General features: G+C 43.0%; 1 protein-coding gene across 4 annotated transcripts in view; it reads right to left on the bottom strand.

Annotated features, from left to right (window-relative positions):
- Positions 1-203: 203 nt before the first annotated feature.
- Positions 204-22209, bottom strand: part of LOC139556349 (semaphorin-3F-like) — a 103333-nt gene continuing 81327 nt past the window's right edge. For 2 of the 4 annotated variants that reach the window (XM_071370227.1, XM_071370247.1), the window contains 9 exons: positions 15420-15489; positions 15126-15270; positions 14640-14862; positions 13549-13637; positions 12793-12834; positions 12040-12197; positions 8481-8548; positions 7658-7791; positions 204-2834 (listed from right to left, as the gene is read on the bottom strand). In XM_071370227.1, the coding sequence (XP_071226328.1) occupies positions 2427-2834; positions 7658-7791; positions 8481-8548; positions 12040-12197; positions 12793-12834; positions 13549-13637; positions 14640-14862; positions 15126-15270; positions 15420-15489 (1337 nt within the window). In that variant the 3' untranslated portion in view covers positions 204-2426. Of the gene's footprint in view, positions 2835-7657; positions 7792-8480; positions 8565-12039; positions 12198-12792; positions 12835-13548; positions 13638-14639; positions 14863-15125; positions 15271-15419; positions 15490-22209 lie in introns of all 4 variants that reach the window. The other 2 variants (XM_071370217.1, XM_071370236.1) reach the window with 1 other exon arrangement.

The raw sequence follows: 22209 nt of genomic DNA, 5'->3' as shown, positions 1-22209 counted from the left end.
TAAATGTATTTCCTCCGAGGGTTCTGTCTTAGATAATAATAGAGCATCACTGTCAGTCAAGCTGCCAGTGATGCCCTTGTCTGCCCCAAATGGCTAGTAGCTCATCATACTCTCTGAGGAAGCTTGGAACATTTAATCCCAAAAGGTCTGAGTGATATTTAAAATATAATATGGACACATCAGAATAAAAGTAGACCATTCCATTTTTATAAATATAGAGCTTTAATTTATTAGTCAGCAACAACAATGGAAAGGGAAGAGAAAGTAATTTACACAAGTCATTACAATAACGTCAACTCTGTCTGTGCATTTCATCTTTTTTCAGAAAGTCTTAACCGAGCAAAACAAAACAAAAACACTCCAAAACTAAAGACACATCTTAAAAATACTTTTTGTTGTTGTTGCTGTAACACCCTGTTTCCAACTGGAGGAGAGTAACAGTGGCTGTCTGGTTTTATTCTGGGAATGAATAGTATTCTATAGTGAAGAGTGGAAGGGCAAGCATGTCAATATCTGTAGGTACATTACACATAGTAGTTCTCATCCATTTTGTTTTTCTCTGTGGCACTGAGGCTGTCCCTCAGACCTTGGCTGACATTGACTATACTGTACACTGGAAGAACAGAAAAACTACAACATAGTTTTTTGTTTGTTTTATAATTACAGTACAAATACATACTCATGCACACAATGAAAAGCCAGCTTCCCAAATATTTTGGTTAGTAAGTGTAACAACATTGTTCAATGCTCTGTTCTGTGAGGACGTGTTTATTTTTGTACATGTAAAGCCAAACTCACCAATAAATGAAAATAGATGGCTCCTAGTCAGAAACAAAATGGCTGCTTAAGTAAAAGGGATCTGGGCATCGCACCATCTCAAGCTGAATTGTACTTTTGTTTTTGTCAACCAAAATAAAATGTATTTTGCCAAAGTGTGCTAGGTTTGGCCCTGGCCAATGTTTTGAATATCTAATACCTTCCATAAGATTCAAGTCAATCTTTTAAAGATAAGAGAATAATGCCCTTTGTTCCAAAACCTTGACCCTTTCTTTACTCCCTCACACTCAATCCCATTGGATGTTTAGATAAACCAAAGAAAGCCTTAGAATGTTTATTTGATAAGTATCTATGGTGTTTGTTTCTTTTGATGACTTTTACTTGACCATTTTCACAACGTAGTTTACCACAATTGAGCGGCTCAAAGGTAAGATTTGAATCCTTTTTTCATCCTTTTGTTAAAATATCTATTCGATTGACCTGGCCATTCAATAACAATCTTAGTGTCAACCTTCCCCCTCACATAAATATGAATTGCCTTGGAAACATTTGATATATTGATACCTTCCCTGATCCTGGCCATGTAGAACTGTTTTCATGCATACTGTAGGATACATAGCAACACAGCATTTAGAACAACTGGTTTGCCTGAGACAAAGGCATATACTGTACAGTGAGGAATAACCAATGAAGCCAGAAATAAAAACCATCAACCTATTTGGGGAGCCAATAAAATAGCAAGGGTATTCAACATACTCATTTAGACACCAGGATCACAGGGATAGCTATCCAATGAGTGGAGGAATTTGTGCATTCTCTGCCATTGAACTTGCCCCCGAATCCCCCCTTCACTAAAACACGTGTAAACATTGGACAATAAATTGTGCCTTCCTGTATTATACTAATGCTAAAATGTTTTCTATTCTACTGAGACATTTACTTTATGTTCGTATTCTTATCTTTAATATTTTCTTTATGTTGTTGCACTGTCGAGAAGGAACCTGCAAGTAAGCATTTTGTTGGATGGTGTATACCATGTGTATCCCGTACATACGACAAATAAAACTTGAAACTTAAAGTGAGGAGTCTTTGTCCTTATGCAGTGATGGTGATGTTACTCTATGTTCAAACAATTCCTGGCAAGCCCTTAATATGAGAATTGAATTTCTGTCAAAGCAAACAACAAGCAAGATAGATATATCTCCATCTACCCCAACCCTCAGTTAATTTCTCTGTTTACAATGACACCTTTCAGTTCACAATGAACAGCCTTTACATGCCAGTTTACACATTCCAAACAGAGCTGTCAATGTCTAAATATGGAAAGATGAAGAATGTTGTAATGACAGTAACAACAATAATACAATTAATAACAATAATAACAATAACATTTGCCCAAAAGGTACCTATACACAAAGAGCATTTTTCTATAAGTACAAAGAAATCCACAGAATGATTCTATATACAACCTACAATAAATACTGTGTATCATATACTGTATTGTTCAAAGGGATGTAGGGTGTTTGTATGCCTCTTGTTTTTTACCACTGTGTGTTTTTTGATTTTCTTTCACCTAGTCACTCTCTTAAGTTGAGTCTTTCCCAGTTTCCGTAGAGTGCCGTTGGGGTTTGGAAGAGTTAAGGGACCCCTCATGTCTCCACCTCCTCCTCTCCCTCGCTGTGATGTCGGCGGTTGCGTGGTTTCTTCTGCTCCTTGAGTTCTTTCGTGTCTTTGCCCTTGATGGCTCCCATCATTGGGTCTCCCAGCTGCCAGTAGTCCTCACAGTACTGGTTGATCAGGCCCATCTCTGGCTGGCTCAGGATGGTCAGCAGGTCCTTGTACTGACCCGCGCTGGGCGGAGACGGCCCCAGGCCCCCACCCTCCACCAGGAGGTTGTTGACGGCTCGGCTGGACAGGACCACTAGCTGCAGCTTGACCAGCGTGTGTTTGAAGTTCTTCTCTGTGGCCGTGCACTGGTACACCCCGGAGTCTGAGGGCTGGAGAGAACGCAGCAGCAGACCCTGCTCTGTCTTCAGTACCCGCCCGTCAGAGCGCATCTGAGAGAATGAGAGAGAGAGAATCTGAAGTCAAATGTCTACTGTTTGCTTCTCTCCCCAACCAAGGAGGGCCTACAGCAGCATCTTCTGCACAGATTCTGTCAGACCTGGGCCGTGACAGTAAATCTCAGAAAGACAAAAATAATAGTGTTCCAAAAAAAGTTACACTTGCCAGGACCACAAATACAAATTCCATCTAGACACCGTTTCCCTAGAGCACACAAAAAAACTATACATACCTCGGCCTAAACATCAGCGCCACAGGTAACTTCCACAAAGCTGTGAACGATCTGAGAGACAAGGCAAGAAGGGCCTTCTATTCCATCAAAAGAAACATAAAATTCCACATACCAATTAGGATCTGGCAAAAAATACTTGAATCGATTATGGAACCCATTGCCCTTTATGGTTGTGAGGTCTGGGGTCTGCTTACCAACCAAGAATTCAGAAAAGGAGACAAACACCAAATTGAGACTGCATGCAGAATTCTTCAAAAATATTCTGTATACAACGTAAAACACCAAATAATGCATGCAATGCGGAAATAGGCTGATACCCGCTAATAATCCAAATCCAGAAAGAGATGTTAAATTCTATAACCACCTTAAAGGAAGCGATTCCCAAACCTTCCATAACAAAGCCATCACCTACAGAGAAATTAACCTGGAGAAGAGCCCCCTAAGCAAGCTGGTCCTGGGGCTCTATTCACAAACACAAACAGACCCCACAGAGCCCCAGGACAGCAACACAATTAGACCAAACCAAATCATGAGAAAACTAAAATATAATTACTTGACACATTGGAAAGTATTTACAAAAAAACTGAGCGAACTAGAATTCTATTTGGCCCTAAACAGAGAGTACACAGTGGCAGAATACCTGACCATCGTGACTGACCCAAAATTAAGGAAATCTTTGACTATGCACAGACAGTAAGCAGAGCCTTGATATTAAGAAAGGCTGCCGAAGGCAGACCTGGCTCTCAAGAGAAGACAGTCCATGTGCACACTACTCACAAAATGAGGTGGAAACCAAGCTGCACTTTCTAACCTCCTGCCCAATGTATGACCATATTAGAGACACATATTTCCCTCAGATTACTCAGACTCCCAAAGAATTTGAAAACAAATCCAATTTTGATAAACTCCCATATTTATTGGGTGAAATACCTCAGTGTGCAATCACAGCAGCAAGATTTGCGACCTGTTGCCACAAGAAAAGGGCAACCAGTGAAGAACAAACACCATTGTAAATATATTTTATATTTATGTATTTTTATTTGTACTTTAACTATTTGCACATCATTACAACACTGTATATATACATAATATGACATTTGAAATGTCTTTATTCTTTTCAAACTTTTGTAAGTGTAATGTTTATTTTGAATTTTTTATTGTTTATTTCACTTTTGTTTATTATCTATTTCACTTGCTTTAGCAATGTAAACATGTTTCCCATGCCAATAAAGCCCTTAAATTGAATTGAAATTGAGTGAAAGAGAGAGAGCGATAGAGACAGAGAGCGATAGAGACAGAGAGAGAGAGTTATGACTTATGAGAGTTATGAAGAAATAAGGTATGATGTAAAGCCAGGGTAGAAACATCAGAGGAGAGGCCAAGCTGACATCTAATTTCCTGCTCTTGTTGGCAGCACAGCATCATCACCAACCACCAACTATACCACTATATCAGTGTTATGACTACCTAAACATTCTTCGACTAACACAATCCACATTGACCTGCAGTTCAATAAGTGCTCTAGTGATGTTTTCCATTGTCTCTTGATGTTTACCCTGATACATATTCAAGAGTGTTATTAGCAGCTGACAGCTTTTCTACCCAGAATCAGATGTGCTGAGCAACAGCCCTGCCAACTGAGCCATGCCAATGGGGATAGGCAGAATCCAACAGAAAAGCCAATAAAACAGAAGTTACACCATAAAACTTTAACAAAAGCATCAGGGTGAGAAACCATGAGCTGGTCTTATGTTGTTTTATGTATGGGCCCATCCTTTGGGTAATGGGAAAGTTTGGGCTTTACCACGTCAGGTTGAAAACCAACCACCTGGTTGTCATGTCTGGATGGATGTTGTCTCTTTATCACAGTAATACATCAATAGACTGACAACAGTAATACATAAATAGACGGACAACAGTAATACAGCAATAGACTGACAACAGTAATACGTCAATAGACTGACAACAGTAATACATCAATAGACTGACAACAGTAATACATCAATAGACTGACAACAGTAATACATCAATAGACTGACAACAGTAATACATCAATAGACTGACAACAGTAATACGTCAATAGACTGACAACAGTAATACATCAATAGACTGACAACAGTAATACATCAATAGACTGACAACAGTAATACATCAATAGACTGACAACAGTAATACATCAATAGACTGACAACAGTAATACATCAATAGACTGACAACAGTAATACATCAATAGACTGACAACAGTAATACATCAATAGACTGACAACAGTAATACATCAATAGACTGACAACAGTAATACATCAATAGACTGACAACAGTAATACATCAATAGACTGACAACAGTAATACATCAATAGACTGACAACAGTAATACATCAACAGACTGACAACAGTAATACATCAATAGATTTCAGATATCAGATGAAACATACAGCAGCCTGACAAAGACTCTTCACCATCATTATGTAACAGAATGAGAAGTGCTGTCGACAGAGAGGAACATCACGTCCTTCTAGAGAGATTTACTCCTAAACCTATAAACTCCCTGTCAGAGAGGTGATGTATGGTTCATGTTACCTTAGTTCATGGTATCCCTTCCTGATGAGGACCAGGGGGTGCTATTTTCACTTTTGGGGAAAATCGTATGATATTTAAACGGCCTCGTACTCAATTCTTGCTCGTACAATATGCATATTATTATTACTATTGGATAGAAAACAGTCTCTAGTTTCTAAAAGCGTTTGAATTATTTCTCTAAGTGAAACAGAACTCTTTTTACAGACATTTTCCTATCCGGAAGTGAGATTTCCAAATGCGAAGTCTCTCTTTAAGACCTTGTCTATAAAAGGGCATGTCACTTATGACTGTAGAAACACGTCATACGCCTTCCCCTGGGTGTCATGCGGAAGTGAGAGCAGAAATGAGTTGATTATCTCGTTCAGGGGTTGTATACAACCTCTTGGAGTGAGAAGTGCGCACTTAATTTTTTTGGGAAGGCGCGAAGTTGGATCTGGAGTAGCCTCCTGGAAAACCGTCGTTATAGGTGAATATGATCTCTGGCTTCGATTTTATTTGATACATGTCACAATATCATCCTAAAGTATGTTTTTTCAATATACTTTAATTATATTATTGAAATGTATTCTGGACTTTAGACGTGATGCGACGCAAGAATTTTGTCAAGACGGAGAGGTTAGCACAGCACGGCCAGTGTGCTTGCTAATTCAAGAGGGAAATCGTTCGTTCTGGTTCCAAATAAAGACGGTTCTGAACAAAGGACCCCTTGGAGAACATTCTGATGGAAGATCAACAAAGATAAGGACCCAATTTGGGATACTATTTCATATATCTGTCGAACTGTGCTATCGCTAGCGTTTGACTAGAATCAATGCTGCTGTGTGTTAGCTATTGTAGTAAGCTAATATAACGATATATTGTGTTTTCGCTGTAAAACACTTCAAAAATCGGAAATATTGGCTGTATTCGCAAGATATTTGTCTTTCATTAGCTATCCACCATATATTTTTCTGAAATGTTTTATGATGAGTAATTAGGTAGTTGACGTTGGTGTCTGTATTTACTCTGGCTACTCCCATGCGATTTCTGACTGTAGCTATGATGGTAGCTATGATGGTAGCAGTAATGTAAAACTGATTTATAGCTAAAATATGCACATTTTTCGAACAAAACATAGATTTATTGTGTAACATGTTATAGGACTGTCATCTGAGGGAGTTTTTTCTAGGTTATTTAGGTTGGTTCTAGGTTAGTTAGGTTAGCTTTGTGCATGCTACTTGCATGCTACCGTTGCTGTGAAAAATGTCTGTCTGTCTTTTGTATTTGGTGGTGAACTAACATAAATATATGTGGTGTTTTCGCTGTAAAACACTTCAAAAATCGGAAATATTGTCTCTATTCACAAGATCTTTCTCTTTCATTAGCTATCCACCATATATTGTTCTGAAATGTTTTATGATGAGTATTTCGGTATGTCACGTTGGTGTCTGTAATTATTCTGGCTGCTTTCGGTGCAATTTCTGATTGTAGCCGCAATGTAAACTATGATTTATACCTGAAATATGCACATTTTTCGAACAAAACATAGATTTATTGTATAACATGTTATAAGACTGTCATCTGATTAAGTTGTTTCTTGGTTTCTTTGGTTTGTTCTAGGTTAGTTTGGTTGATTTTGATTTTGCTACCTGTGCTGTGAAAAATGTCTGTGCTTTTTTCTATTTGTTGGTGAGCTAACATAAATATATATTGTGTTTTCCCTGTAAAACATTTAAAAAATCGGACATGTTGGCTGGATTCACAAGATCTGTATCTTTCATTAGCTGTATTGGACTTGTTAATGTGTGAAAGTTAAATATTTCAAAAAAAATATTTTTTGAATTTCGCGCTCTGCCTTTTCAGTGGAATGTGGGAGGAGTTCCGCTAGCGGAACGGGGGGGTGGTACAGGTTAATATGTCTGAGTATAAAGTTCAATTGGGCAGAGAGTATACCTGTAGATCTCAACAGTGTTTTGGGAAGAATACTAGTTTGAGTGATATTGTGTGCGTCATAGATGGCTGCTTACCTCTTTACGGCGGTCACTGTTGTCCCTTTGCAGGTGCCACTTGATGGCGGCGTGAGGAGAACGGGCCTGGCACTCCAGGAAGGTGCTGCTGCCCTCCACCCCATACTGCACCATCTCCAGGGTGTTCTTATTAGCTGAGATAGAAAGACACCATGGCAACCATAGATTCAGTATTAGGTCCCACAAAGAGCAAAAATCCAAATGAGCAATGTTTTATTTATATCTATTTGAAGAAAATGCTGGCATGTGGGACCTCCTGAGATTCGCAGCGGTCTAAGGCACCGCATCACAGTGCTTGAGGCATTCTACAGACCGAGGTTCGATCCCAGGCTGTGTCACAAACGGCCGTGACCGGGAGTCCCATAGGGCGGTGCACAATTGGCCCAGCATCATCCAGGATAGGGGAGGGTTTGGCCGGGGGGGGGTTTACTTTGCTCATAGCGCTCTAGCGACACCTTGTGGCTGGCCGGGGACCTGCAGGCTGACTTAGGTCGTCAGTTGAAAGGTGTTCCCTCCGACACATTTGTGCAGCTGGCTTCCGGGTTAAGTAGGCAGGTGTTAAGAAGCGAGGTTTGGCGGGTCATGTTTCGGAGGATGCATGACTCGACATTCACCTCTACTGAGCCCGTTGGGGAGTTGCAGCGATGAGACAAGATCGTAATTGGGTCGCAATTGGATCACAAAATTGGGGAGAATTTTATACAAATGCTGGCACGTGATGGCATAAATTAAGTCAGTCCTCTCAAAATGAATGAGATGAATTCACCGCCACTGAAAATCTCTAACCCATCCACCCACTAGAACTGTCAAATACTGGTCTTACCATTGGAGTTGAAGCCCCTGCACTGCCGGATGGGGTTCCCATACTTAACGTCCTGCCTCCGGCTGCGTCTAAAGGGGTCAGACCAGTATTCCCGAATAAGAGAAGAGAATAAATTACCAAGCAAATGCAAAGCCATTCAACATTCCACAGAGCCAGTCAACAATCCATACAGCCATAAAACTTTGCATATATTCATTCAACAACCTATAGAGCCATTCAATAACATATAGAGTCAGTCAACAATCTATAGAGCCATTCAACAATCTATAGAGTCAGTCAACGACCTACTGTAAAGAGTCCCTCAACAATCTAGACAGCCAGTCAACAATCCATGGAGCCATTCAACAATCTACACAGCCAGTCAACAATGTATAGAGCCTGTCAACAATCAATACAGCCATAAAACTTAGCAAATATCCATTCAAAAACCTATAGAGCCATTCAACAACCAATAGAGTCATTCAACGACATATAGAGCCCTTCAACAACATATAGAGTCTGTCAACAATCTATAGGGCCATTCAACAACCTATAGAGCCACTCAATGACCTACTGCATAGAGACATTCAACAACCTATAGAGCCAGTCAACAACCTATAGAGCCACTCAATGACCTACTGCATAGAGACATTCAACAACCTATAGAGCCACTCAACGACCTACTGCATAGAGACATTCAACAACCTATAGAGCCAGTCAACAACCTATAGAGCCAGTCAACAACCTATAGAGCCAGTCAACAATTTATAGAGCCAGTCAACAACCTATAGAGCCAGTCAACAATTTATAGCCAGTCAACAATCTATAGAGCCAGTCAACAATCTATAGAGCAAGTCAACAAGATATCCAGCAAGTTAACAATCTATAGAGCCAGTCAACAATGTATAGAGCCAGTCAACAACCTATAGAGCCAGTCAACAACCTATAGAGCCCGTCAAAAATGTAAAGAGCCAGTCAACAATGAATAGAGCCAGTCAACAATGAATAGAGCCAGTCAACAAGGTATAGAGCCCGTCAACAATGTAAAGAGCCAGTCAACAATGAATAGAGCCCGTCAACAATGTATAGAGCCAGTCAACAATCTATGGAGAAGGTCAACAATCTATAGAGCCAGTCAACAATTTATAGAACCAGTCAACAATCTATAGAGCCAGTCAACAATGTATAGAGCCCGTCAACAATGAATAGAGCCAGTCAACAAGGTATAGAGCCAGTCAACAATGTATAGAGCCAGTCAACAATCTATGGAGAAGGTCAACAATCTATAGAGCCAGTCAACAATTTATAGAACCAGTCAACACTCTATAGAGCCAGTCAACAATCCATAGAGCCATTCCGCAAAATATAGAGCCAGTCAACAATGTTTAGAGCCATTCAACATCTATAGAGACAGTCAAAAACATATAGAGCCCTTCAACAATCTATACAGCCAGTCAACAATGTAAAGAGCCAGTCAACAATCTATACAGCCAGTCAGTAATGTATAGAGCTATTCAACAATGTATAGAGCCAGTCAACAATCTATGGAGACAGTCACCAACCTATGGAGCCAGTCAACAATCTATAGAGCCAGTCAATAATGTTTAGAGCCAGTCAACAACCTATAGAGCCAGTCAAAAACATATAGAGCCCTTCAACAATCTATACAGCCAGTCAACAATGTAAAGAGCCAGTCAACAATCTATACAGCAAGTCAGTAATGTATAGAGCCAGTCAACAACCTATAGAGCCAGTCAACAACCTATAGAGCCAGTCAACAACCTATAGAGCCAGTCAACAATGTATAGAGCCAGTCAACAACCTATAGAGCCAGTCAATAATGTATAGAGCCAGTCAACAATGTATAGAGCCAGTCAACAACCTATAGAGCCAGTCAACAATGTATAGAGCCAGTCAACAATGTATAGAGCCAGTCAACAATGTATAGAGCCAGTCAACAATGTATAGAGCCAGTCAACAATGTATAGAGCCAGTCAACAATATATAGAGCCAGTCAACAATGTATAGAGCCAGTTAACAACCTATAGAGCCAGTCAACAACCTATAGAGCCAGTCAACAATGTATAGAGCCAGTCAACAATGTATAGAGCCAGTCAACAATGTATAGAGCCAGTCAACAATGTATAGAGCCAGTCACCAATGTATAGAGCTAGTCAACAATCTATGGAGCTAGTCAACAATCTATAGAGCCAGTCAACAATGTATAGCGCCAGTCAACAATCTGTGTAGCCAGTCAACAATGTATAGAGCCAGTCATCAATCTATAGAGCCAGTCAACGATCTATACAGCCAGTCAACAATCTATACAGCCAGTCAACAATCTATACAGCCAGTCAACAATCTATACAGCCAGTCAACAATATATAGAGCCAGTTAACAATCTATAGAGCCAGTCAGTAATGTATAGAGCCAGTCAACAGCCTATAGAGCCAGTCAACAATATATAGAGCCAGTCAACAACCTATAGAGCCAGTCAACAATGTATAGAGCCAGTCAACAACCTATAGAGCCAGTCAATAATGTATAGAGCCAGTCAACAACCTATAGAGCCAGTCAATAATGTATAGAGCCAGTCAACAACCTATAGAGCCAGTCAACAATGTATAGAGCCAGTCAACAATGTATAGAGCCAGTCAACAATGTATAGAGCCAGTTAACAATGTATAGAGCCAGTTAACAATATATAGAGCCAGTCAACAATGTATAGAGCCAGTTAACAACCTATAGAGCCAGTCAACAACCTATAGAGCCAGTCAACAATGTATAGAGCCAGTCAACAATGTATAGAGCCAGTCAACAATGTATAGAGCCAGTCACCAATGTATAGAGCTAGTCAACAATCTATGGAGCTAGTCAACAATCTATAGAGCCAGTCAACAATGTATAGCGCCAGTCAACAATCTGTGTAGCCAGTCAACAATGTATAGAGCAAGTCATCAATCTATAGAGCCAGTCAACGATCTATACAGCCAGTCAACAATCTATACAGCCAGTCAACAATCTATACAGCCAGTCAACAATATATAGAGCCAGTTAACAATCTATAGAGCCAGTCAATAATGTATAGAGCCAGTCAACAACCTATAGAGCCAGTCAATAATGTATAGAGCCAGTCAACAATGTATAGAGCCAGTCAATAATGTATAGAGCCAGTCAACAACCTATAGAGCCAGTCAACAACCTATAGAGCCAGTCAACAACCTATAGAGCCAGTCAATAATGTATAGAGCCAGTCAACAATGTATAGAGTCAGTCAACAATGTATAGCGCCAGTCAACAATCTGTGTAGCCAGTCAACAATATATAGAGCCAGTTAACAATCTATAGAGCCAGTCAATAATGTATAGAGCCAGTCAACAACCTATACAGCCAGTCAACAATGTATAGAGCCAGTCAACAATGTATAGAGCCAGTCAACAATGTATAGAGCCAGTCAACAATGTATAGAGCCAGTCAACAATGTATAGAGCCAGTCAACAATGTATAGAGCCAGTCAACAATGTATAGAGCCAGTCAACAATCCATAGAGCCATTCTGAGCAGCTCATGCTGATGCTCACCTCTTTTGCGAGGCGGAGTAGCGGGAGCAGGACTTTCCGTCCCAGGCGCAGTAGGGGTCCCGGGCCAGGCAGCAGTCAGCACATGCCTCCCCGTACACGTCACAGCGGTGGAGGGCCAGGTGGGTAACACCAAGCTCAGAAGACACGTAGAGCTGTTGCTGTGAGAGGAGGAAGCCATGGAGGATGTTAGATCACAGCTGGATAAAGTATGGGAATATCCAGCTAATATCACTGACACAGAGTATTAGTGATCAGAGGATGCAGAGTGGCTTCTATGAAGGCTCATAGAAGGCTTTTTTCAGTGCAGAGGTTTACAGGGGATAAGAATCCATCAAAGCCATAACAATGTAATGTGATAATATAATTTGCTTATTGGAAGAGTTGTTAGCACATTGGGAGAGCTCACCCTTTCTGTATAACAAAGATTTCCATTGTTCTAAGACAATCTTCAGTTTTTACGATCAGCTGTTGTAAAATTGCAAGCCTTTCTAAGAATGATGTCATGTCATGTATCCATGGCCAACAATTTTAATCACAGTGAAAGACAAAACTACAGTTGAATGCATTTTCCATATTTCTCTTTTCATGCAGGCCTTCTATGAATTATGAAGGGACACATTAGTTCCACAGCTGTTTACATGTAGTTCATGGCATTCCTAAATCATTTCCCTTCATTTAATTCAGCTCCTTGGCTCTTTATCCCAGGAAAGATATATAGGTCTATTAGGTAAGGTTTTATACAGACATGCTTACCCTTTTGGACGAGATCTTCATTGTTATAATCGGAGTAGGAACCTGGAATGGGAAGACAATGCATTGATCAGTCTTATAAAGTTATTGAAAATATACATGGGTATAAGCAGAGAGAGAGAGAGAGAGAGAGAGAGAGAGAGAGAGGGAGAGAGAGGGAGAGAGAGAGAGAGTGAGAGAGAGGGAGAGAGAGGGAGAGAGAGAGAACGGGAGAGAGAGAGAACGGGAGAGAGAGAGAGTGAGAGAGAGAGAGAGAGGAGAGAGAGTGAGAGAGAGAGAGAGAGAGAGAACGGGAGAGAGAGGGAGAGAGAGAGAGCGGGAGAGAGAGAGAACGGGAGAGAGAGAGAGCGAGAGAGAGAGAGAGAGAGAGGAGAGAGAAAAAGACAGAGAGAGAGCGAGACATAGAGAGAGTCATAGAGAGAGAGCGAGAGAAAGAGAACGACAGCGACAGGGAGAGACAGAGAGAGAGACATAGAGAGACAAAGAGAGAAACACGAGAAAGAAAGAGAAAGACATAGAGACAGAGAGAGACACACAGAGAGACATAAAGAGAGACAGCGCGACAGGGAGAGACAGAGAGAAAGACAGCGAGACATAGAGAAAGGCAGAGAGACAGAAAGAGACATAGAGAAAGACAGAGTGACATAAAGAGAGACAGAGAAATCCAAAGAGAAACAGAGAAAGATAGATACAGAAAGAGAGAGACAGAGAGAGAAAATGAGAGAGAGAGGATAGAAAAATAAGAAAGACAGTGCTCACCTTGAACACCTCTACCTCCTCCAGGACCAGTTCTTCAGTCTGCAGGTCATCTCTGGGCAACACAATCACCTTCTGAACCGTTCCCCTGTCTGTGGCCCAAGGAAACACCTGAGACTTGAAACTACTACATACCTGTTGTAACCTAACCTTGTCCCCAGACTATTGCACATAAACGCCTGGTATGATTCAGTTTTGGTCTTAGTGGGAGTGATCATAGAATTATATGGGAGTGACCTTACCGAGTTTTTGTCATCATTTAATTTTAGCGAACCACACGACTACGAGGCGTGACTCAGTGCTTGTGTTGCGCTAGCGTGATTGGTTGGTAGATTAAGCCGATTAAGTCAATGCCTATGCGCTGGGAGTTTCGCCCAGTCTTTCTGTATTGGCTAAAGAAGGCCAAGTTTGACACATTGATCCATCAGACTCTTTGCACATTTGGGCGGAAGTGTCTGGGAAGGAGATTAGTTGTAACCCGACACTACCCTGCCTTGCTGCCAGTTAATCAAACTGCCCTCGCTACATTCCTCTGCTAATGTAAAGGTTAATCCTCACTCCTCATTCCATCAGGCCTTAGCACTACACTACAGTACTCTTCACCACTTTCAGACAGATCTCTCTGTGTTCACCTTTTGTCCTACACATTACAGTGACTCTGGGCATAGTGGAGCACGGTGTGCTCGTATAAAAAGCCATTAGTCTCCCAGAGACGCAGAGCAGAACAAAGACACACACAAAAGGGATAATGTGCTGCATGTATGGGCTGCATGCACTAGGGGAGTGATGTTACTTCAGCTTTTAAAAAGTTCAAAGAAAGGAGACAAACAGAAAAATCTCTACCGCTGCACCATACCGGTGGTGAGATTAGTGTGATGTATTTCCTTACTGTAACCCCCCTCCCCCCCCCCCCCGGGGTTAAATGATAGGGAGAAAGACAGCAGGTCCATCCGGCGGGACTGCCTTGGGATTATTTACACGTTTCTCCTTTGTTTTACTTTCAGAAGGAAATCTGTTTGGCATCCTTGGACATTGTACAAAGAGTGATGTAGGCCTGCTATATTTCACATGAATTTAGACTAGTGAGGACTCACCAGTTCCCAGGAACAGCACTTCATAGTTCCCGTCTGCCGCGGCCACCTGGTCTACAGTGATGGTGGTGAACTCGTACTCCACGTTGGTCCGGACCACCAGGGGGCGCTTATGTATTGGGTACACGGCGTTGTACATATTGGGGTGGTTCCGCATGAAGTTGATCACCTCGTCTGGGTAGTCTTTGGTGGACTTCATGTTGGGGGTGAACGTACCACCGGGGCACTGTTGTTGAAAATGAAACTAGCATTAAAACATTTGCCTCTCACCACAGAAACATCAACAGCCACTTAAATTACTACTAGGGAGATTACAGAATCAAAATGAGAGATTTTAGGACTCTTATAGCAGGAGGACTGTGGGTGGGTATGAAGGCTGATGTTTGTGTCCTGCTTGAAAGACAAATGGTTTCTATTTGATGTCTAAGTGTCTTTTATGCCAGCTTGGTTTGGTATTAACACTCAGGGTCATGGGAGGGTGAGGCTCACCGTCCCAGGCCGAGGGTAGGGGATCTTCCCAGTGTAGGCCACCCACTGGTAGTTGGGCCCCTCCTTGTGGGCAAAGGGTCCATTGAAGACCTGGCGGATGTCAGCCATGGAATAGACACAAACTGCTGAGCCCTTGAACACTGAACTGTATGGACAGGGGCGAGATAGACAGCTCAGTGGGTTAAGAACTGAAATAAACCAAAAAGGGACATAATATGACAATGAAAGTATATTTCAATAATTATTCTTAATATTTTCAAAAAGAAGTGTCTGAACATAAGTTTGGCCACTCACCCTGAGACAGAGAAGACTCCGTAGATAACAGGATTCTTGGTATCCTGCGTCGGCTGTATGTAAACATCTCCTAAAAGACAGATACACAGAGACAATCAAGTCAGTGCAAAGAGGACAGACTAAAGAAACGTCACATTCCACAGCACACTGTGGAACACAGCAGTGAGGATGGGGTCAAAGCCAAGATGAAAGGAGAAGATGTGGCTAGCCTCCTCCTCCAGGGTTGTACTACTGAATTCCAGTATCCTGCTGTCGGAAAGAGGAGGTGTAAGCCCATGGCACATCTCTATAGAGCAACAGGAAATAAACTGTCACGATCTATCACAAGGATGACGCTGGAGAGACGAAGCAGGTACGGGGAGTAACATTTAATAAATAACGGACATGGAACGAGACATAAACAGCTTAGCAAACAGAAAAACAATCAATGCAGAAGCAGGGAACAGAGCTGGGGAACTGACACATATAGGGGAGGAAATGAACAGGTGATAAGAGAGTCCAGGTGAGTCCAATAACGCTGATGCGCGTGACAAGGAAAGGCAGGTGTACGTGATGGATGGCAGGAGTGAGTGATGCAAGGCATTCTGGCGCCCTCAAGCGCCAGGGGAAGAGCGGGAGCAGACGTGACAGTACCCCCCCACTAGGGGCCCCACCCGGCGTCCCACCTGGGCAAATCGGCCGAGACATGGGCGCTGGGCAAGCCGGTTGAGGCGTGGAAGCCCGACGAACCGGCTGGAGCGTGAGAGCCTGGCGAGCCGGCTGAGGCATGGGAGCCTGACGATCCGGCTGAGTCCAGACGCCTGTCGATCCCGCTAAGGAAACCCGATGATCCGGTGGATTGTGACGTGGGATGGGAAGCCACCGAGCCAACCGAGGCAATGAAACCTCTCGAGCCAGCCAGGGCATGAAAGCTCGACGGGCTGGCTTAGGCACGCCCGGTTCCATCGGCGGCAGAATCCACCCCCGACGTCACCGACAAAACAAACAACAAACAAACAAAAAACTCCTGGACAGGCTGGGCAGACAAGAACTGACGATCCAGCTGAGGCCCGACGTGGGATGGGCGCCATCCGAGCCAACCGGGGCAAGGAAACCTCTCGAGCCTGCTAGGGCGTGGAAGCCCGACGAGCAGGCTAGGCACCCCCGGTTCCATCGGTGGTGACCCAGAGCCGATGCCACTATACCAACCAGAACGCCAGTACTCCCCGATGCTTCGTGTGATGGCTTCTGCATTCTGTCACGATCTATCACAAGGATGACGCTGGAGAGACGAAGCAGGTACGGGGAGTAACATTTAATAAATAACGGACATGGAACGAGACATAAACAGCTTAGCAAACAGAAAAACAATCAATGCAGAAGCAGGGAACAGAGCTGGGGAACTGACACATATAGGGGAGGAAATGAACAGGTGATAAGAGAGTCCAGGTGAGTCCAATAACGCTGATGCGCGTGACAAGGAAAGGCAGGTGTACGTGATGGATGGCAGGAGTGAGTGATGCAAGGCATTCTGGCGCCCTCAAGCGCCGGGGGGAGGGGAAGAGCGGGAGCAGACGTGACATAAACTGAGAGACATCTCCACAGGAAGGACTAGCAGGCCAAGGTGAAGGATGCAGTACTGTATTATACTCAATATAATAAAACACACAAAGAAAAGACCAAGAGCTTCAGAGACAACACCTTTAGAAAGTTACCATTCTACCCATGAGCGTATTCTAAGCCCAAGAGGAAGACGGAATCATACCTCACAAGCCTCTGGGGGTCCCAGCGAGAACTCTACCTAAGATTTGGGCAGTTTGTCTCTCCCCGCTGGCCTGCTCTCTGACTGGCCCACATTCTCCTCTCAGGAGGCCCATCTACCTCACAGAACAGAATTCAAGAGTAAGTGGCCAGCCTGCCAGTGTGTAGTAGGGGAATGTCCATTGGCCAGAGGATAAAGACACTGCATGTTTACACATACCACGCTGTCAAGAACCTGTGAGAACTCTACAACTTGAATTGAAAGCAGTATATGGCATTTAATGGACAATGATCTGACGTATAATACATTCTACAAGTCTTATAGTCACAAAGTATTCCTTTTGCGTAGACTGGACGCATTTTTATTCACTAGTATTTGCAATGGGACATACTAAAAACAATAGTTGTCCGGTTGACATAGTTCTAACTGTATGTACACAACATAATGACAGTAGAGGTGAGCAGGCCTGGTGAGTCCAGTTGAATGACAGTAGAGGTGAGCAGGCCTGGTGAGTCCAGTTGAATGACAGTAGAGGTGAGCAGGCCTGGTGAGTCCAGTTGAATGACAGTAGAGGTGAGCAGGCCTGGTGAGTCCAGTTGAATGACAGTAGAGGTGAGCAGGCCTGGTGAGTCCAGTTGAATGACAGTAGAGGTGAGCAGGCCTGGTGAGTCCAGTTGAATGACAGTAGAGGTGAGCAGGCCTGGTGAGTCCAGTTGAATGACAGTAGAGGTGAGCAGGCCTGGTGAGTCCAGTTGAATGACAGTAGAGGTGAGCAGGCCTGGTGAGTCCAGTTGAATGACAGTAGAGGTGAGCAGGCCTGGTGAGTCCAGTTGAATGACAGTAGAGGTGAGCAGGCCTGGTGAGTCCAGTTGAATGACAGTAGAGGTGAGCAGGCCTGGTGAGTCCAGTTGTATGTGTACGCTCTGGGTGTCACTCAAGGCTCTCTCAGGGGAGAGTCTGAGGTTATGATTTCATTCCCATAGCAGAGGATAAGGAGAGGGACTGAAACAGAGCATATGGTCCTTATTCCTCCTTAACCACCTTTTATCTCTAGACACACACATGCATACACATACGTATGCACAGACACACACACACAAGCACACACACACACCTCCTCCAGAGCCCACAGCTGCTCAAGGCAGAACAGCGGAACGGTCATGGGTTACTACAGACACAGAGAGAAGGGCTGTCAAGGTTGTCATACAACAGATGAGCCCCACCAAGGCACACAGCTGTTCCAGTACAGAAAGGGATGAATCAGATAAACTACACGGCAGTCAAAAACAGACAGACAACAGGAGCTATCATTAGCTCAATACATGTACAGCAGTCGGTTGCCCCCCAAAATATTATAATTATAAAGGGGAAAAGCTACTTGATTGGAAATAGAAATATTCTGACAAGGCAGAGAAGAGTTGGCAACAGGAAGGCTTGTTAAAGGGATTCTCCGGTACATTTGTAAACTTCTGAAAGTAGTCCCTGAAAATTGCATACAACGTCACTACATGACCAAAAGTATGTGGGCACCTTCTCATCGAACATCTCATTGCAAAATCAGGGCATTAATATGGAGTTGGTCCCCCCTTTGCTGATATAACAGCCTCCAATCTTCTGGGAAGGCTTTCCACTAGATGTTGGAACATTGCTACGGGGACTTGCTTCCATTCAGCAACAAGAGCATTAGTGACGTCGGGCACTGATATTGGGCGATTAGGCCTAGCTTGCAGATGGCGTTCCAATTCATCCCAAAGGTGTTTTCGATGGGGTTGAGGTCAGGGCTCCGTTGCAGGCCGATCTCGACATACCATTTCTGTATGGACCTTACTTTGATCACAAGGGCATTGTCATGCTGAAACAGGAAAGGGCCTTCCCCAAACTGTTGCCACAAACTTGTAAGCACAGACTCGTCTAGAATGTCATTGTATGCTGTAGCATTAAGATTTCAATTCACTGGAACTAAGGGGCCTAACCCGAACAATGAAAAACAGCCCCAGACCATTATTTGTCTTCCACCAAACTTTACAGTTGGATCTATGCATTAGGGCAGGTAGCGTTCTCCTGGCATGCGCCAAACCCAGATTCGTGATTCATCACTCCAGAGAACGCGTTTCCACTGCTCCAGAGTCCAATGGCGGCACGCTTTACACCACTTTAGCCAACGCTTGGCATTGCACATGGTGATCTTAGGCTTGTGTGCAGCTGTTGGGCCATAGACACCCATTTCATGACGCTCCCGACAAAGAGTTATTGTGCTGACGTTGCTTCCAAAGGCAGTTTGGAACTCGGTAGTGAGAGTTGTAACCGAAGACAGATGATTTTTACGCACTACGCGCTTCAGCACGCGTTCTGTGAGCTTGTGTTGCCTAGACCTTTCCACTTCACAATAACAACACTTAAAGTGGAACGGGGCAGCTCTAGCAGGGCAGACATTTGACAAAAACTGACTTGTTGGAAAGGTGACATCCTATGATGGTGCCACGTTGAAAGTCACTGAGCTCTTCAGCCAATGTTTGTCTATGGAGATTGCATGGCTGTGTGCTCGATTTTATATACTTGTTAGCAGCGGGTGTGGCTGCAATAGCAAAATACACTAATTTGAAGCGGTGTCTACATAGTGTACTTGCAGATATGTGCACCACGTCATTGCTCTCTTTTCGGTCTGGTGTGGGTGCATGATGTGCCTCTTGCTAGCTGTCACTCATATGGCGAGAGGCTAAAGCTCATTGGCTGAACTCGAATTGGTAGGGGGCTAACCAACGTGGGGGAAAGTGTAGGGAAAATGGCTCAGCACAGGTTCTAGAAAAATAGTTGCTTTCAAACTCGGGATTCCGTGGCTAATTGAGGTAAGACAGTAATTCTGCTCATAGGTTATTTATGTATGAACTACACATTGACACATCAAGCCCAAATCAGGAGGGTTAAAAAATACTTAGTAGTAGCCACATTTCTGGAGCATGTCTTTGTCACGCCCTGACCTTAGAGATCCTTTTTATGTCTCTATTTGGTTTGGTCAGGGTGTGATTTGGGGTGGGTATTCTATGTTCTTTCGTTCTATTATTTGTATTTCTATGTTTTGGCCGGGTAGGGTTCTCAATCAGGGACAGCTGTCTATCGTTGTCTCTGATTGAGAACCATACTTAGGTAGCCCTTTTTCCCTCCTGTCTTTGTGGGAAGTTGACTTTGTTTGTGGCACATCGCCTTAAGCTTCATGGTTTGTTTTGGTTTGTTTTGGATTGTTTATTGTTGGCGTCATAATAATAATAAAGTAATACGTACGCTCACCACACTGCTCCTTGGTCTACTTCATTCAACAGCCGTGACAGTCTTTAATAAGAGCTATGAATGGAACCAAAACTGCCCTTTCCTCTTTTCTAAGGCAATAAAAACTCAGTCTACACATTTTTTGTTTCCTCAGAAAGAATGTATTTCTGCTGGAGCTTTGCCTGATATCACTCTCTCCCAATCCCCCCTTCTCTTTCTCTTTCATTCTTTCTTTTTCTTTACCACTCTTGTTCATCTCTCATAAAGTCTTCTCTCTGAAGTCCATGAGCCATATTGTTGATCAAGCTCAAGCTCATGCAATGCACCTCTTTATTTATATCAAACCATACAATCTAAACCTTTATAGCATCTCTTTATTGTATATCTACAACCTATTTGCTTTGGCTTCTGTCAGGTTTTGGCCAGGACTGTTCTGGTTTTTTGTCACTAGATGTCCCCATTGCACCTTTTTTGTACCTTTTGTTTTTCCCTTGCTCTAATTATTGTTTGCACCTGTATGTCGTTCCCTTGTTAGTATTTAATCCCTGTGTGTTCCTCAGTTCCTTGCTCAGTGTTTGTATGTTAGCACCCAGCCCCAGCCCAAGCCTTGTTGTGAACATATATTTTTCTCTTGTTGGATTTTCCAGAGGTTCTCTGGTTTTGTTCTTTTGTATTTTGGATTAGTCTTTTAAGGTTTGTTTTTTCCCTTGCTGTTTTTACCACTTTGTGGATTTCTTTGTATTTTGGAAGATATCTATTTTTTATTAAACCACCATCTCTAGTACTGCTGTGTCTGCCTCATCTTCTGGGTTCTGCCGATTTAGTGACTGTTTCTCGCACCGGGTCCTGACAGCTTCTTCATTTTGACATAGCATGCAACCACATGTGCCTGGATAAGGCCTCTACATTGTGTGTTTCAATTTACTGTGTGTAATTTGGATGCAAGTTCTCAGGTAGAGCCAAATCTTTTTCTCTTTCCAACTGTAAAAACTCTCTGGGGCTTTGGCGTCCCTCGCTAACAGCAGTCACACATAATACTGCTCCCAAACAACAAGGCCTAAAGCTGGGCTGGAAGGCTCATCAACGTTTTCAATAATGACCCCAATGTCCTCTTTACTTTACTACAACACTAATAGAGAGAGGGGAAATGTAAGTTAATCTGTTCTCTTTATCCAGGTACTTTTGCAACCAGTCCCGGCTTGCTGCAAAGTTCTTCTTACATCAAGGTAGGCTAAACCCAAATACTTTGGTGGCATGTACGTTTTAGAGATACTCAGAGTACATATTATCTAGAAGGCACATAGATCTTGTTGTCTTGTATTACTGGAGTAATTCTACCATCCTTATTCTCCCCTGTCTACACCACAAACTGAGGACAAATTTAGACCAGCCATTATAACCCAGCAGTAAACTGGAACCTTGGCATGGAGCTCACCTATACCCAGTTAACAAATGCCCTTTCTGGGGGTACAGTACCTGCCAGGGGTGAGCTGTGCCCACTGGCATCAGGTTTGTCTGACGTATGGGATGTGTGGATGTACTGTAATGACAGCTGAGTTAAGTGTCTCCTGTTCATTGGGATGCTGCAGCAGCCTGTGCCTTTACACATACACCTTTATTAAAGCAATATCCTGAACCGTGCAGGTGAACCAGTGCCAGCTCTCCACTCTCCCCTAAACCCAGTGTGCACGGCATGTCTATGTCAACAATGAGCCGACTAATAAATACACAAAGTCATTTATAACCGCAGAGTGAGTACGGTGCTTGCGGTTTTGATATCCTTTC

This window comes from Salvelinus alpinus, chromosome 2 (assembly GCF_045679555.1).
Source record: "Salvelinus alpinus chromosome 2, SLU_Salpinus.1, whole genome shotgun sequence".
NCBI classification, from domain to species: domain Eukaryota; kingdom Metazoa; phylum Chordata; class Actinopteri; order Salmoniformes; family Salmonidae; genus Salvelinus; species Salvelinus alpinus.
This window is presented reverse-complemented; position numbering and strand designations above follow the sequence as displayed.